The sequence below is a fragment of the Suncus etruscus genome, chromosome 3 (genome assembly GCF_024139225.1).
Source record: "Suncus etruscus isolate mSunEtr1 chromosome 3, mSunEtr1.pri.cur, whole genome shotgun sequence".
NCBI classification, from domain to species: domain Eukaryota; kingdom Metazoa; phylum Chordata; class Mammalia; order Eulipotyphla; family Soricidae; genus Suncus; species Suncus etruscus.
Genome location: NC_064850.1, coordinates 44,334,261 through 44,350,872, shown reverse-complemented (window position 1 = coordinate 44,350,872; position 16,612 = coordinate 44,334,261). Strand labels below are relative to the sequence as shown.

The 16,612-nt window shown below is 56.1% G+C and overlaps 1 protein-coding gene across 1 annotated transcript in view; it reads right to left on the bottom strand.

The window, feature by feature from the left end:
- Window positions 1-436: 436 nt before the first annotated feature.
- DYNC1H1 (dynein cytoplasmic 1 heavy chain 1) overlaps window positions 437-16,612 on the bottom strand; it is a 77,661-nt gene continuing 61,485 nt past the window's right edge. The window contains exons 44-78 of the mRNA XM_049769915.1: window positions 16,188-16,321; window positions 15,704-15,818; window positions 14,741-14,902; window positions 14,436-14,650; window positions 14,135-14,339; window positions 13,451-13,624; window positions 13,249-13,368; window positions 12,340-12,460; window positions 11,242-11,437; window positions 11,027-11,144; window positions 10,735-10,950; window positions 10,353-10,565; window positions 10,048-10,175; window positions 8,818-8,971; window positions 7,224-7,370; window positions 6,966-7,116; window positions 6,519-6,772; window positions 6,298-6,432; window positions 5,935-6,029; window positions 5,674-5,848; window positions 5,511-5,586; window positions 5,055-5,215; window positions 4,849-4,960; window positions 4,703-4,763; window positions 4,465-4,588; window positions 4,271-4,384; window positions 3,659-3,829; window positions 3,333-3,550; window positions 3,150-3,253; window positions 1,959-2,170; window positions 1,725-1,878; window positions 1,368-1,510; window positions 1,099-1,267; window positions 889-1,016; window positions 437-800 (exon numbers count right to left, since the gene is read on the bottom strand). Of these exons, the coding sequence (XP_049625872.1) occupies window positions 672-800; window positions 889-1,016; window positions 1,099-1,267; window positions 1,368-1,510; window positions 1,725-1,878; window positions 1,959-2,170; window positions 3,150-3,253; window positions 3,333-3,550; window positions 3,659-3,829; window positions 4,271-4,384; window positions 4,465-4,588; window positions 4,703-4,763; window positions 4,849-4,960; window positions 5,055-5,215; window positions 5,511-5,586; window positions 5,674-5,848; window positions 5,935-6,029; window positions 6,298-6,432; window positions 6,519-6,772; window positions 6,966-7,116; window positions 7,224-7,370; window positions 8,818-8,971; window positions 10,048-10,175; window positions 10,353-10,565; window positions 10,735-10,950; window positions 11,027-11,144; window positions 11,242-11,437; window positions 12,340-12,460; window positions 13,249-13,368; window positions 13,451-13,624; window positions 14,135-14,339; window positions 14,436-14,650; window positions 14,741-14,902; window positions 15,704-15,818; window positions 16,188-16,321 (5,304 nt within the window). The 3' untranslated portion in view covers window positions 437-671. The remainder of the gene's footprint in view (window positions 801-888; window positions 1,017-1,098; window positions 1,268-1,367; window positions 1,511-1,724; window positions 1,879-1,958; window positions 2,171-3,149; window positions 3,254-3,332; window positions 3,551-3,658; window positions 3,830-4,270; window positions 4,385-4,464; window positions 4,589-4,702; window positions 4,764-4,848; window positions 4,961-5,054; window positions 5,216-5,510; window positions 5,587-5,673; window positions 5,849-5,934; window positions 6,030-6,297; window positions 6,433-6,518; window positions 6,773-6,965; window positions 7,117-7,223; window positions 7,371-8,817; window positions 8,972-10,047; window positions 10,176-10,352; window positions 10,566-10,734; window positions 10,951-11,026; window positions 11,145-11,241; window positions 11,438-12,339; window positions 12,461-13,248; window positions 13,369-13,450; window positions 13,625-14,134; window positions 14,340-14,435; window positions 14,651-14,740; window positions 14,903-15,703; window positions 15,819-16,187; window positions 16,322-16,612) is intronic.

Here is a 16,612-nt window from a genome sequence, read left to right as displayed (position 1 = left end):
TGGTCTCCCGAGCCTGTCAGGAGCAACTTCTGAGCGTAGAGCCAGAAATAACCCCCGAACGCTGCCAGATGTGACCCAAAAGCCAAAAAAAAAAAAGGGGGGGACCCAAACTGCAAATTCTACCTGATGCTACCTATGCTACCTGGCCATCTACACTGATGGAATGTTCTAGAATGCAGGCCCTGTTTCAAGTCTGATAACTCCAAAGCCATGATTGGTGCCCAGGAAGCTGGTGCAAGGGACATGAGCTATGGTTCCCTTACCCATAGCTGGCACAACCACAGAAGGTACCAAGTCCTCCAGACACCCAGGAGAGGCATCCCAGTTTGCCCTGTGGAGTAGGGGGTGAGACAGAGCTGACATGAGCCCTACCTTTGAGACCCCCCACCCCAGGCTCCACAATCCCCCGAAGTTCTCAATCCACAGACACAGCAGCTCGGTGCTCACTCATGCTTAGTGTTTTATTCCCGGAACAGCCACACATGACCCTCAACTTTGCACTTATGCCTCTGCCTCTGTCCTTCCTTCCAAAGTCCCACTCGGTCCTTCTCTCTGACTGCAAACCGCCGACTTTCCTCTGACCATCCTGACCTGCCAAACCTCCGGGCACTAGGTCACCGTCCATAGGAGCTTTACCATGAGGGGTTGGAGGTGGGGTGGGGGCACGGGGCTCACTCTGTACACAGCACCGCCACACCGCGTTCATAGAAGCTGCGTGGGTCTTCCTTGGTGGCAATCTCGAAGTCGACAGTGAAGATGAGGTCCGCACGGGTGAAGTTTAGGTACACAGGTAGTGTCACCTATGGGGAGATGGTGTGTTGGACAGTGCTGGGTGCAGCACCTGTGGTGTGTGGGGTACAGGTGCAGGGGTATGGGGCCGGCACCTACCACGTTTGCCTTCTTCTCAGCATTGGTCTGCTTCACCCATCGCAGCTGTGTCAACGGTAGGACGGTGGAGATAGCGTTGGAGAGCGACAGCTTATTGTTCCCACATGTGGCACCCTGGAGCTTCAGACCTAAGGGGCACAAGGCCAAGCTGCTGTGCCTGCCCCTGCCAACACAGCAATGAGCCTGCTGCATAGGAGGCACCTGACTCACCTGTGACCCCGAAGCTGCATGCGTCCAGGGAGGCACCCTGAGACGTGGTCACGTTCACCTCCAGGCACAGCTCCTCCAAGGACCAGCTGTTGGCCTGGGCCACGTATTGCCGTGTGGCCGTAATGTAGGCCTCGGGCACGAACAGGCCACCCAGGCACACGTGGATATTCTGCGGGGAGGGTTAAGAGTGAGCCTGCGGGGGCCCCAGCCACCCTCCAGCCTGCAGGGGGGCTGTCACCATCCCAGCCCAAGGTTCGCCTGCTACCCACCTTCAGCTCCTTGGCGCCACCCGCAGCCGCAGCCTGCGAGATGCTCTGAAGCTGCTTGATCCTCTCGCTGAAGTCGGACACCCATTGGATGACTGTCATGCCAGCCGGCACCGTGTAGTGGGACCAGCTGCGGGGCAGGATCCCTGCGGGCGTCTGGGCCTCAGTTCCCGAAATCTCACCCAGGCGGGACCACCCCTGGCATGTGCCCCTCCTGCTGAGTTCAGTGTGCAGAGACTCGGGGCTCAGGTCAGCACACAGGAAAGGCAGCAGGCCCAGGCATGCCAGGCTTTAGAGGCGCTGGGTCCCCTGGGGCCCCAAGCAACGAGTCCCCCAAATGAGAGCCTGGTGAGGCATTACCTTTCACCAGCTCATTGATGAGCGTCCGCAGGTAGTTGGTTTGTTTCTTCTTTCCCTCACACACCTGTACCACGTCGGCCAGGTCCTGCCGCACGTCCTGCAGCAGCTTGGCACCCATCTTCACCTCCCGCTCGAAGAAGCGGAATAGTGGGTCCTGGAGCCATCAATGGGAGAAAGTCAGCCAGGCCCCAGAGTCAGGACTGCGGGGTGGGACAGAGCAGGGTGGCTGCACACCTTGATATTGTCCACTGTGCGCTTGAGGTGGCCAAGCGTCTGTGGGATGAGCTGCAGCCAGTTGCAGGCAGTAGTGTGCAGGGTCCGCATCCAGGTGGGACGGCCGTCAGCTGTGGAGTCGGTGCGCGTCTTCTTCTCCGTCTCAGCATAGGCCAGGTCATCCTCGTCTTCCAGCATCTGCATCTTCAGCATCTTACTGATCATGTCCACACCTGTGTGGAGCAGCGCTCAGTGTCCAGGGAGGACTCTGGGGCTCAGTCCTGCTAGCTCTGGGCCTGTGACCGCACATAGAAGCCACTGCAGGCCCTGAACCCCATTCTATAATGATCAACTGCCTGACCCTGAGTGAGCCTTAGGAAACACCCCAATATAAAGCACAAAAATGGGCAGAGAGAGGGGAGAGGGCGAGAAAAAGACAAAGGAGGGGGAGAGAGGAGCAGGGGAGGTGAGAAGAGGGGTGGAGATAGAGAGAGGTGAAAATGAGGCTTTAAATTAGAGGGAGGGAGGGAAGGAGGGAGAGAGAGAGGGAAAGGAAGAGAGGAGAGGGGTGGGGAAGGGGAGGGGACAGGAGAGGAGGGGAGGAAGGGAAAGAAGAGGGGAAGAAGGGAGAGGAGAGGGGGGGAGAGGGGAGAAGAGAGGGAGAGGAGAGGGAGAAGAGAGGGAGAAGAGAGGGAGAGGAGAGGGAAAAGAGAGGGAGAGGAGAGGGAGAAGAGAGGGAGAGGAGAGGGAGAAAGGGAGAAGAGAGGGAGAGGAGAAGGAGAGGAGAGGGGAAGAGAGGAGAAGAGAGGGGAAGAGAGAGGAGGAGAGGGGAGAGAGAAGAGAGGAGGAGGAAGGCCTTAAATCACTGCTTGACTCCAGTACTTTTTGGGGCCCCACAGAGGTGCAGGGCTGAAACTGGAACTGGGCTGTCTACAACTTAAGCTGGTGCATATTCTTCCCCACGCCCCCTTCCCTGGCACTCTTCACGTAAGGGAGACTAGGGTCTAAATGACGTTTTAGCCTCACTCAGGTGATCTTAGTCCAGCAGTTGGGTTCATCCCTGGAGGCCTGCGCCCAACCCTGCTGCAGCAGGGTCACACTGGACCACAGGGAATGGACCCTGAGGTTGGCCTGGAGAAGCCCCTAAAGAAAGAACACCCCCAAACTCCAGCCTAGCCAAGTCTCTCCCCCTCCCCCAGTGCGTTCACCCACCCTGCGTGGTGAGCAGGACCCGCTCAGCGTTGTTGGGCAGCCCCAGCCAGGAGGGCGTCTGGGCATCAGGCAGCAGCTCCACCCACTGCACAAACTCCTCGCGCCTGGAAAGCAGACGGGTGTCAGGTCACGGGTGTCATGGCAAGTCACGAGAGGGGGCGGCCACACGCCCAGAGACCCTACCTGATGCCATCGGGCATCTGAATGTCCTTGTGGCCATCCACTTTGCAGGCCAGCTTGAACTCGCTGTCAAAGCTCTTGGTGGTGAAGAGACGCTCCAGGAAGGTGTTGAGCAGCCGTTGGTCAAACTCGTTGTCCACGCGGCCACCATAGATGGACTGAGCCATTAGGGTCTTCAGGGCTGACCAGGGGATCTTATCCGGGGAGATGTTCTGCCTCCCCTGGGGGGGGGGAGGGAAGAACTCGTTGGCGCCTGTGCACCCAGTGGAAAGGGGCCCTAAGGGGCCTGAAGCCCACAACTCAGCAACCTGGCTGCACCGTTCACTCACCTTAGCGGTGTCGTCCAGCCACGTGTCCACCGTGTCGCAGGCCGACCGCAGATCAGACTCCCCAAACTCGTACTTCTTGGACCATCCCAGGGGTGCGTAGCGCAAACGCTCTTGAATGACAGCATGGAACCAGGCCAACAGGAAGTAGAGGCGGGCCCGCTCGTTGGGGGACTAAGGAAGCACAGGCGGGGAGTCAGAGCCACAGGAAGTGACCACGAAGGAATGATGGGACACCACGGCGCCAACAGTATATGTCACTTAAGACGGAGCACCAGTGACCCCAGACATACTCCAGTTACAAAGGGAAGGATGTGAGTGTCCAGAAATGAGGAGAAATCGCAGAGCATAAACTGCTGTAGACAAGACGTCTGTCCAGGAGCCACAGTGACAGGGCCTGAGGCACCCTGTATGCGGGATGGGGCTGGAGCTGCTCACCCTGCCTCATGCACACAGCTTGTTCTGGAGCCCCACCTGAGCTCCTCAGGGAGTTCAGCCCAAACAACAGGGGTAAACCCAGTCACCCATCCTGCCCCGAACCCTGAATCATTACTTGGGTGGACCCAAACTCAAGAAGGCAAAGTCAAATTCTAGTTGAGGTACACTCGACCCTACCTTGCATATCCGGGAGACAGGGATGCTGCTGAAAGTCCGAAGCATGTTGGCCTTCACCCCAGGGGGTGGCTCAAACACGAAGATGCGGCCTGCACGAAGCAGGTTCACAGGCACCTAGGGAGAGGCAGTATTCATGAGCACAGTGAGGAGGGAGTTTCAGGATTGCCCCTAGCATGCTCCCCACCCAGGCCCACCTTGGGGTTGATCTCCATGGTAAGGAAGAGCCGGAAGCAGGCATGTGGCTGCAGTGAGTGCAGTTTCTTCTCCAGCTGCATCAGCCACCCTGGTGCCAGGTGCACGTTCTTGAGCATCACCCACCTGCAGCAAGGACAAGAGCATCAGCAACTGGCCTGCACGTGGGAACCAGCTCCCCAAAGTGACCAGATTGTACCCTGGGCCCTGGCTCCCCACAGTAAATGACCCGCGTCCTACCTGCCCGATTTCACGGCTGTGTTGATGGCCTTGTCTGCCTGGTTGAAGCCCTCGGCTGAGCCTAGACCCAGAAAGCAGAGTGAGTGGCCCAACCCTAGCTGCCTGCCCAAGCCCAGGAGCCCAGCAGAACTTGGGGCCCTGCCCACCGATAGCGATGGAGGTGATCTGCGTGTTCTGCTCAGCTGCCAGGTCTTCCACGTGCCCGCTGGCGTCATACCCAGGCACCGAGCACATGAGGACAGGCGTGTTGGGCTTCACCTGCAAGCACAGATGTGGGCATGACTGAGCTGCGAGGCACACCAGTGCAAGGCAGGTGAACCCCGAGAAACTGGGCAGGGTTGGGTTACCCCACCTCCGTGTCCACGATGTGCGTCAGGTCCAGTGGCTGCTCCATGATGGACATGAAGGACTCGCCAAGATTGGTGGACACGAACACGTGAGCCATGGCCAGCAGGCGGTCAGGTCGGAAGGCCTGGATCAGCAGCAGGCGGTGGATGGCCTGTCCAATGGGCGCTGGAACAAGGCAGCCAGGTATAGGCCAGGTCAGAGCCATGGCCTGGAGCTGCTCTTAGGCTCCAAAAATCAGAACTACAGTGACACTCAGAGAGCTAGGGCCATTCTTGGGGACCCCAGACGCCTGTCAAGAAATACTGCCCACTGTATACGGGACTGTGATAGTTCCTGAGGTCACAGGAACTTGGTCCATCATCAGGAGCTTTCTTCTGTTTCTACTTCCCCATACCCCCTACCCATGTTCAGGGAAGACTCCTGCCTTGATGCCCAGACAGCCCCTGGGAGAACCACTCACTGGCAGGGGTGTCCTCATTCCAGAGGTATGGCACCGTCTGCTCCGGGGAGCTGCTCTCCAGCCAGATGCCGAATTGCTGTGGAGAGGAGAGCCAGTGTGTGCATGGGGCAGAGGCTAAGGACTGAGGGGTCAGAGTGGCCAGGGTGGGGGACCAGGCACTCACTTCATCTGCCTGGACCTTGGCGATCAGGTCTTTGAAGGCTGGGAGGCAACTCAACCTCACGACTGCCTCAGCTTGCTCCACGGTCAGGCCCTGGATCTTGGGGGTAGAGCCGGCACTCAGCACAATCTCCTTCCCACGCAGGAAGTGCTGGAACTCAGCATCATAGGTGGGCTCCCTGGGGAGAGAAGGGCAGGGCTGTCTGTACTGCCTCAGTGCTGCCCTAGTGCGGACAAGGGTAGGGCAGGGCAGGGAGGGGCTCACCCAATAGTGCCCTTGAGCTTGATCCTGGCCAGCAGCATGGCAAAGGTGATGTGGTCCTGGTGCAGCATGCCCCGTGCAACCCGGTTGAAGGCCACCTGGGGATGAGCAGGGGAAATGGTGGGTCCCAGGGCCAACTGGGGTCTTTGGGCCACACCTGACGGTGCTCAGACATCACTCCTGGCTCTGTACTGAGAAATTACTCCTGGCAGGCTCAGGGGACCATATGGGATGCTGGGGATCAAACCCAGGTTGGCCGTATGCAAGGCAAACGTTCCCCCCCACCACTGTGCTATTGCTCCGGCCCCCTCTCCAGAGATCTTGGGCAGGAAGTGTTAGGGGTTGTGGTGGTGGTGGGGTACCCACCTGGAAGAGGTCCTTGGTGATACTGCAGAGGCGCTGTGTGTGGTCTGTAACGCCCTTCAGGTTGGGATTCTCATACAGGACATTGTGGTAAATGTCCAGGAAGAACTGTAGCGAGTACTGGTACAGGAAGTGGATCTGTGGAGGGTGGAAGGTCATAAGGGTGGCAGAGCAGAGGGGCGGTAGGGGTGGCAGAATGGAGTGTAGTAGCCGGCTGGGCCCACCTGCTTCAGGGACTCCATGGTGAAGTAGATGCTGCTGCAGGCGGTGGATAGTGGCAGGTACTGCTGCGACACGGTCTCTACTTCCTGCATCACGATGTCTGTCTCCTCCACCTTGCGGGTTACCTCAGCAGCCTCCTTCTTGAGGTTCTCCAAGGTGGTGATGATGGTGTCATCATCCAGAATGCGGCCCTTGACCTCATTCAGGGCCTGGAGCAGTGACTTTTCCAGCTGGCGCAACCGCAGCTGAAACTCCCCTGAGGGATGGAACACACGCTCAGCACCACTCACTCAATGAAGAGACATCTCAAGGGAAAGACCCCTTACTATGTGAGCCGCTAGAGTTAGAAGGTGCCTTGGCTACCCTCAGCTCGGTTCCTGCCCACACCCTGGATCCTTAGCTTAGCTTCCGTCTGGCCTCAGGCCTCTGAGCCAGCCATGTAGACGTACCCTGCAGCTTGAGGAGGTCCGAGCGCTTCTCGTCCACATCAGGCCTCTCAGCTTTGAGCACCTCATTTAGACACTGGCTCTGCAGGCTGCTTCGGGTCACGGTGAAGTTGACAAAGGTGACGCGGGAGCAGAGGTCGGGCGGGAACTCCACCTGGGTGGGTGAGAGACAGAGAGACAGAGAATGAGTGAGAGACAGAGAGACACAGCTCAGCCCACTGCCAGCCACAAGAGCCCAGGCCACGTTGCACCCGTCCTTACAGTTGGGTCTCGGGTAGACAGGAAGATGACGAAAGACGGTGACAAATCTATGTCCTGGTCACCGAGGGTGATCAGGACTCTGCCTCCTGTGCGTCGGACCTCTCGGTTCAGGACGGGGTTCAGCACAGGGTCATAGCTCTCCACATCCTGCAAAGGGTTGGTGGAAGGTCAGGCAAGTGTCCCCTGCCAGGTGGACTCAGCCCCCTCCTCACAGATACAGGCTGTGCCTATGGTCACCATACTGCACAGAGTTCTAGGGGCTAGTGGGGACAGTGGGGGGGCACGGGCACCAGAAATAGCCCAGCTAGCAAATGTGTGCAGTCTGTTCTGGCGCTCTACTAGCTCTCTGGACCTGAATTCTTGGTTTTGCTGTTTTAGGGTCACACTACAGATCATAGGGTGCTCAGGGAACCATGGGGTGCTGGGGCTCTGTTGGAATAACCAGCTTTCATTCTATTCAGGATAATTCTTTTTTTTTTTTGTGTGTGTGTTTTTTGGGTCACACCCGGCAGTGCTAAGGGGTTACTCCTGGCTCCATGCTCAGAAATTGCTCCTGGCAGGCACGGGGGACCATATGGGACGCTGGGATTTGAACCGATGACCTCTTGCATGAAAGGCAAACGCCTTACCTCCATGCTATCTCTCCAGCCCCTCAGGATAATTCTTTGCTAGAAGTACCTCTGGATTGGTCCCTTACCTTACCTGTTCTCCACCCTATGAGGTGGTCTTTTCCCAATAAAGACCTTGGGCCTCAAGGAGAAGCTGCTTGTAGTTTCGGTTTCTACAGCTAGTCCCTGCCTACTGGTATCTTTTGCTAGAGAGCAGAAAGCTTGTGATGGAATTTTCCTGAACCTGTTTTATTCTCTCCAATTTTGTGTGAATTATTTCCTGTGTCTGCTTCCAGACATAGGAAGTGTCTGCCTTCCAGACCTACACCCTCCAATCCATCGGGATTGGGGCTTGACACTCCACTTCAGGGCTCAAAAAAGAGATGAGCAATAGATGGCATAGTGAATAGGGTGCTTGCCTTGCATGTGGTCAACCTGAGTTCAGTCACCAGCATCCCATTTGGTACCCCTGAACCTTCCAGGAGTGATTCTTTTTGTTTGTTTGTTTGTTTTTTGGGCCACACCCGTTTGACGCTCAGGGGTTACTCCTGGCTATGCGCTCAGAAATAGCCCCTGGGTTGGAGGGACCATATGGGACGCCAGGGGATCGAACCGAGGTCCGTCCTACGCTAGCGCTTGCAAGGTAGACACCTTACCTCTAGCGCCACCTTCCTGGCCCCATCCTGGAGTGATTCTTGAACAAAGAGTCAGGAGTAACCCCTGAGCATTGCCAGGTATGGCTCAAAATCCCTGCCCCTCAAAAAAAAAAAAAGAGAGAAAAAGAAAATAGAAAACTGGGACTGACTGCATGTTAGGTCCAGACCTGAGCCTGCAGTGTTTCTCCAAGGGGCCAGATGTAGCTCAGGCCACAGAGCACCAACCAGCCAGACATGAGGCCCTACATGGGTCCCAAGAACAGTTCGTGCCCAGCCTGGGAAGGAAAGCTGCACCTCCCACCCCAATCCGGAAGGGTTCATGACTCAGACCTGGACCAGCAGCGGGTTCCCAAAGCGTAGGGCGCTTTCCAGGTTCTTCCGGAAGGCATCGTCCAGGAAGCTGGTACGCGTGATCTTGCGGTCCTTGAACTCGTTCATGATGAACTCTGTGGCCTGGCCTGACGGGTCGATGATGAGCGGGTACCTGAGGGTCAGCAGGCCAGGAGGATAAATGGACAGCAGCAGAAGGGCGGCCAGACCTTCCCACCTTCCATATGGGCCACAGACAGCCAAAGCCTCCTCCTAGCACCCCACATATGTCCTGTGGAAGTCATTCCCTCTGCTGCTGCTCCTGCCCCTGCAGATGCCAGGGCTGGTGAGTTCAGTGGTGTCCACTAGGGATCTTATGTAGTAGCCCCTGCCATCACAGCTGCGAAGGAGTGGGAAAACTGAGGCATAGGAGAACATATCCTTTGTCTATTCCTAGTTCTTTGGCCAAATAAAATGCTTTGGTCTGTTTTTGGTGTTGTGCTTAGACTCATGGAAGGGCTTGTATTTTTGACCTATCACTCTGGCCCCAACAGTCTTAAACAGGCCAGAAGACAGAGAGCTAGCTCCAAGGCAGTTGCTTACACCGCCATGTGGAGACCTGGACTCCCCCAGCACTCACTCCCCAGAGTGGCCAATGCAGAGCCAGCACTGGCCCCCAGCACCACCAGGGTGGGCTTCAAACTAAAAAAGTTCACCCCAACAAGGGCAAAGATCCACATATAGCTTCAGCCATGCCGGAAGGGCTACTGTCCCCAGAGTGCTGAGTTTCACTCCTGAGCACTGTCCCCAAGACTCTGTCTCAATCTGTTCTGAGAGCACAGAGTGACACCCCCTCAACCCATCCCTGGGAACCCCATGAAGATCAGCTCCCCAACAAAACCCAAAGGGCAGTACAGCCAACCCGTTTGTTCCCCGGCTCCCCAGATGGTCCCCTGAGCCCACCAGCAGTGCTCCTGAGCACCACCAAAACCTCAAATAAATAAGCAAGCAAAGGGCAAAGGGGCCAGATAGGTTAGCGGTTGGGGTGCACACTCAGCACCCCCAGACAAGGCATGGAACTGTACCCCCCACTGACTGAACATCTGGGCCCTCTGGGCCTTACCTGGGCATCCCCCTCACTGATCTTCCTAAAGAGGTTTGGGGACAGACCAGGAGGGGAGAGGCTGGACATGCAGAACCCTGTTTCACCCTGGATCACTCAACCCCTGGGCACTGCTGGGGTGGCTGTACCTGTTGAAGCGCTTCAGCATGATGGCATTCTCGGTGCACAGATCATCAGCTGGCAGTGAGCTGGCCTGCCAGCGGAGGCGCTCGTCGGCATTGGACAGGTACTCGGTCCGGGCGATGTCTGTGCGGAACTAGGGGCGGCACAAGTGGGTGGGGTGGTGTGAGTGCCAGGGCTACCACCCAAGGACCTGGTACCTGGCTGTGTGTGTGGGGGGGCAGTACTCGGATGTGAGGGACCAGTACCTGAGTGTTGGGGGACCAATAGCTGGGTGTGGGGAACCAGTACCTGGGCTTTGGGGGGCCAGTACCTGGATGTTGGCCTGCTGCAGGTGATGGGACCAGGTGGTGAAGAGGTTCTGACGCATCTGCTGGTCAAAATAGCCAGCGTAGGCAATGAAGGCAGCTGAAAGCAGGCAGTCCCCGGCAATGGTGGACATCTGATTCTTGAAGGTCTCACTGGTTTTCTCCCAGCGTTCACGCTCAGCTGACAGGCTCTTGAGAAGGGCCGTGCTTCGGTTCACCTGGAGGGAGTCAGATGCCACGTGAGAGTTTGGTCAGCACCCAAGGCCACACTCAGGGCTACATGGAATGTGGAGATGGGGCAGGGGATGGAGGATCCTGGTGAGTATCTCAGGAGTGTAGGGAAGCACCAAGCAGGAGCATCAGCTAGCTCAGCATGGACGCCCTCACCTTGGCCTCCACGGCAGCCAGGTCAGCCTTGATGGCCTGGGCCTCAGAGATGAGCACGGCATACTCTTCCTTGTATCGGGCAATGCTGGCCTCCAGGTCTCGGATCATCTGCTCCACCTCATTGGCCTTCTGCTGGTTGTCCTTGGCATCGTCCTCTAGTTTCTGCAGCTCATTACGAAGTGGCTCCACGCGCTTCAGCATGTCGGCGTAGTTAAGCTGCGGGCGAAGACTGGAATCACTCAAGCTCTGCAGCCAATGGTCCTCCCTGGGTCACTGCCATCCATGCCCTTACCTGTGCGATGGCCCACTTGACCATGGGGCCGCAGGCCAGGGACGCCCGGTTGACAATCTCATAATTGTAACTGGGGTTGGACATGTAGTTCTTCTTCATTTTCTCCCTTATGGCATCACTGCAAGATGCATGGGGCAGGGCATAAGTGCACAGGTGCCCCCGTTGATCCCAGACCCATGCAGTAGCTGAGGCAAAAGGGTCCAGCACTGACTCACCTAATTTCCTCAGCTGAGAAGTTGACAATGGTGGGGATGAAGTTCTCCCGCATGATGATGGAGCGGATCTGCTTCCAGTCTGTGGTGCTTTCACCCAGCAGCAGGCAGATGGACTCAAGCGCCAGCTTCACAGCACCGGGAGGGTTGGCCATGGACCGCACCTCCACCAGGTGCTGCTTCTTGATGGACTTCACGGCTGCCAATGGAAGAGAGCTGATGGGACGAGGCCCAGCTGTGTGGAGCCACCACCTACCCACAGTTGTCTCAGCTTTTCTCCCTCTACCCCACAACTCTACTCGGTGGCTGACCTTGGGGAAAGTCCTCAAAGCTGGCTTTTCTTTTTTTTTTTTTTGGTTTTTTTTTTTTTTTTTTTTTTTTGGGGGGGGGTCACACCTGGCAGTGCTCAGGGGTTATTCCTGGCTCCAGGCTCAGAAATTGCTCCTGGCAGGCACAGGGGACCATATGGGGCGCCGGGATTCGAACCGATGACCTCCTGCATGAAAGGCAAACGCCTTACCTCCATGCTACCTCTCCGGCCCCAAAGCTGGCTTTTCACCCTCAACCCCGTGACACAGCTCCATGGCTGACCTAGGAGATCACCTGCAAGGACCCCTCATGTTCTAGGCCCAAACTGCAGCATCACATCAAAATTCCCATTCAAAAGGCGCCTCCTTCCATCCACCCTTATGTCTATCCCTTCATCTCCTGAGATTTAAGATCCTTTTCACTTGGGCCATGATAGCTCCAAGGGCGGGATCATATGCTCCACGTCCAGGGGGCCTGACCTCAGCAGTGACATTGCATGGTCTCCCAAGCTCGACAGCCCAAAAAGAGATGGGAATAGTCCCAAACCAACCAATAAGACACTTTTGTGACAAATAAAGCACAAGCCAAGCCAAGCCAGGGTGAACGGAGTCAGCAGAAAGTCAACCTCTTCTTTGAGGCTGCTGGACAAACAAGCTTTCACTCTCGCTCAATTCATTTCCATTATTCTCCAGCTATATCCAGGAGTGCCTGGGGCCAGGAGGAGGGAGGGGGAGTGCAGGGACCTGGGAAGTACCCAGCAGGGCAGAGGCAGGGCAAAGCAGGAGCACCTACCGTTCTGGGCCTCGATCACAGCAGGCTCCACCTTGTCCAGGTCCTCCTTGACGCTCATCTGCTTGTCAGCAATGACTTCCTGCTGCTTGTGCAGCTGCTCCTGGATCTCCTGGCTCATGACCTGAAGGGAAAGGTGCTAAGCTTTGCTGGACAGAGGATCCACAGTATGCCCTGAGACCCTTTAGACCAGACAACCTTATCTCTAGAGTCGAGGGAGAGAGAAAGCAAATGAGGAGAGAGGGAGGAGAGAAATCGAGAGAAAGGAGAAAGAGGGAATAAAGAAAGAACAAGACTGGCCTTGGGCCAGAGAGATAGCATGGAGGTAAGGCTTTTGCCTTTCATGCAGGTGATCAGTTCAAATCCGGCTTCCCATAGGTCCCCTGTGCCTGCCAGGAGCAATTTCTGAGCATGGAGCCAGGAGTTTCCCCTGAGCACTGCTGGGTGTGACCCAAAAACCACACACACACACACAAAAGTGTGGCCTCATCCCCCCATTCTTCCCAGGTAACTTGATCTTACCTGCAAGACCCCGCCCATTCCTGGGCGGGGTCTTGGAAAGGGTAGATAAGGCTTTGTGACCAGAGAGGATTTTTGCCAGCATGGAGAGGTATAAGGAAGAGACATGGCTGGACAAGTTAAGACGCAGGGCAAGCTAAGGATAGTATGCTTAAATGGTTGAGATTGACCACACATGTGGTGGATAAGGTATGAATAAAACTGATGCTTCCTAATGCCTGTCTCTGGATGAGTCTGATTCCGCAGTTCACCTAAACCTGGGACCTGCCAGCTGAATGGGGGTTGCGGAGCCACGTGGCCTGGGATGGCACAGAAAGGCACCTCCATGTGTTTTCCACCATCCAAAACCATTCCTAAGGGTTTAATGCAACACAAGAGCAAGCATGCACGCACCTTTTTCTTCTCGGCCTCCTGCTGGTCCTTGACCATCTTCTTGAGCTTGTCATTGGCTGCTGCATTCTTCACCTCCAGCTCTTGGCTTTTGATCCGCAGGTCTCGGCGTAGCTCCTCCACCTGTGAACAGCCATGTCAGCACAGCAGCCCCAGGGCCTTCAAGCACCCCCAGGCCCTCAGAGCCCTCGAGCTATGCTGGCACCTGGTCCACGGTCTCTTTGATCTTGCGCAGCCCCACGTTCAGGTGCACCTGCTGCTCTTCCAGCTCACTGCGCTTCTCGTGGAAGAGATCAGCGTAGTGGTTGATAAAGTCCAGGTAGTGGCGGGGAGTGATGGCCATGGTCCTGCCTCCGCGCTTGGCCAGCCGGGCATTTGCCTTAGGAGAACAGCAGAGCATGCCTATGTCATTGGCCCACATCTCTCACCAGCAGCAGGTGCAGTGGGGTGTGGGGGTCGGTGCTGGTCTCAACTCGATCCCAGGAGATAGCAGCCCTGACCCCTAAGTCCCCTGGCCTGGTTTCCTGACTCTGCCACTGGAGAAGCAGTCCACAGACCCCAGCTGCAGACATGGGTGAGGTGAGGGGCTCAGAGTGGGGTTTACAGAGCTGCTCCCCTGGACTTCCTCCATTAGAATTCCTCAGAAGGATCATTTCCAGGGCCAGTACCCTGGGGACACCTGTGGAGTTCCCAGGGCCCACAGAGCCTGCCTCCACAGGCTCCACAGGGAGCGAGAGACATGCACACCAGGGCCCTGCCTAGGCTCTGTGAGTGCTGCGGACAGGGCAGTGCAGTCTGGTGACAAGCTTGGTGATGGGAGGAGGGCCTAGTCTGCATCTCAGGGCTGGAGTTGATCCTTTTCCCCACTCTTACTCTCACGGTGACCCACCTGGTGGAGTGTCTGGTGCACGAACACACAGCTGTTGACTATGGCCTCTCGGTGTGTTGGCGGCTGTGGAAGCTTGTCATATACCACTGGCATGTAGTCAGGTGCAATGTAGCTGGGCTTCTCTAGGTCCATCTTGCTGGTGAACTCCCTACCCACCTGGTACAGGGCTTCTGTGGGCCAGTCCCCGAACCAGTTCAGCACACACCTGCAGAAATGCTAGGCTTAGAGCGGCCGCTGGCCCAGACAGGCCTGCTCCCTGCATGGTGCCCATGTCCCAACCAGCACCGAAGAGGGGCTGCACCTGTTGAAGAGGGCAGGGGATGTGGCTGCCCTGTCCTTGAGGCCCTCAGAGGACGGGTTCATGGTGAAGACCACATGGAGGTTACGGATAACCTGGCTGGTGAACCACTTGTATAGTTCCTCGTGCGAGTCCAGCATCAAGCCTTCCTTCTGGGCACCCTCCTTACACTGTGTCATCAGGGTGGCGTACTCATCCCCTTCAAACAGCCCAGGGACCTGGGGAGCAACACAACTTGTCACGACCTGGGGCCAGCCTGGACAAGCCACACCCCCCCTCCCCCACCATACCCACCGCCTTATCTATACCTCTCCATTGGCCAGCAGAGTATTCATACGCTCTAGGAAGCCCGAATCCAGCACATTGGACTCGTCCATGATGAAGGCAATCTTCTCGTTCTTGCAGCCGGAGCGCCGCAACACAGTCCTGAGATCCTCGTCAAAGTCCTCCCCCGTGTACTTCCTGTGCACCTAGAGAGGTATGGGGGGGGGGTGTTGGAGTAACTGGTTTTCACTCTGTTCAGGATAATTCTTTTTATCCTAGCTCTGTGCTCAGAACTCACTTCTAGCAGGCTCAAGGGACACTATGGCATTCCGAGATTCGAACCACCGTCCTTCTGCAGGCAAGGTAAACGCCCTACCTCCATGCTATCTCTCTGGCCCCAGGATGATAATTCTTTGCTTTTGTTTGTTACTCACAAACTGGAAGTATCTCTGGTCTTTTTGTTGTTGTTGTTGTTTTTTTTGGGGTCAAATCCAGTGGTGCTCAGGGGTTAATCCTGGCTCTGTGCTCAGAAATTGTTCCTGGCTCAGGAGACCATATGGGATGCCAGGGATCAAACCTCCATCCGTCTGTTCTGGGTCAGCCTCATGCAAGGCAAATGCCCTACTACTGTACTACCACTTCAGCCCCTGGAAATACCTCTGTATTTGGCCCTCTACCCCTACTTGTTCTCCACCCATGGGGTGGTCCTTCTCTTCCCAATTCTTCATTGGGAGAAACTGCTTGTGGTTTCAGTTCCACAGCTAGCCTGACTGCCTGTCGGTATCTTTTACCTGCTAGCAGATAGCTCATGGTGGAAGTTTTCCTGAACTGTTTTATCTGTACAACCTTGTGTGGATTATTTCCTGTGTTGGCGTTGTTTTCAGACCCACATTCCCCTATCTCTCTGGACTAGGAAATGAAACTTCAAATGGGTAAGGGGTGGGGGGCACGTGGCCACGAGGCCCAGTCCACAGGAAGTATGGCGGGACACACGGCCACAGACTCACCTTGATCTGGTATACGCTCAGCCCATTCATCCAGGCCACGAAGCGGGACAGCGTGGTCTTCCCCGCGCCACTAACACCGATCAGAAGCAAGTGGCCTTGAGGCTGTCGGAATATCCTGCAACAAGACCCAGAGGGGGCAGGTCAGGCTTCCAGGTTCCCTCCCTACTTCCAAGCAGGTCCCAGGCTTCTCAGTCTCAGGTCCCACCAACATTTTCTGAATGAGCCTGTGCATGTGACCAACCGTACACAGCGACCATCTGCTGAGCAGGTGTCCCAGCAGCGAGTCAGGCTGAGCTGAATTCAGCCCTGTTGCCCAAACCCTAGGTGTCCTGGTGGGGGACAGCAGTCAATGGGTGATGGACTTAGAGAAAGGGGCGCTGTGGGATGGTCATGCCGAAGAACAACATAAAGCCCATCATGACTGTCATGACCTGTGACTACACAGCACTGTAGGTGGACAGTGAGACTTGACTGCAGCTCCTACCGGTCGATCCTAAGCACGTGATCCAACACTTCATTGAACAGGACTAGAGGAACGTCGAGCTCCTCTTCATAGAAGACTTTCAGCCGTGCTTTGACATAGTCTCGCAACTCTTCTTGATCTACTGGGATGTAATCCTGTAAGAAAAGGGCACGAAAGCCTCTTAGTCTTCCTAAGAAGTTATGTTCCAGTAGTACAGGCCAAGAAAACAGGACCCAGTGAGAAGGACTCAAGAGCTTGGATCAAGGGGCGGAAGAAGGGCTCAATGGGTGAGTGAGGGGCTTTGCACTTGAGAACACCACCAGGTATGGTTCCCAAACAAAAGTGATTAGTTTAGTCAGAGACACGGGCTATGCACGGGGCATTATGGCAGCAGAATAAGAGAACTAAGGGGCTGGAGAGATAGCATGGAGGTAAGGTGTTTGCTT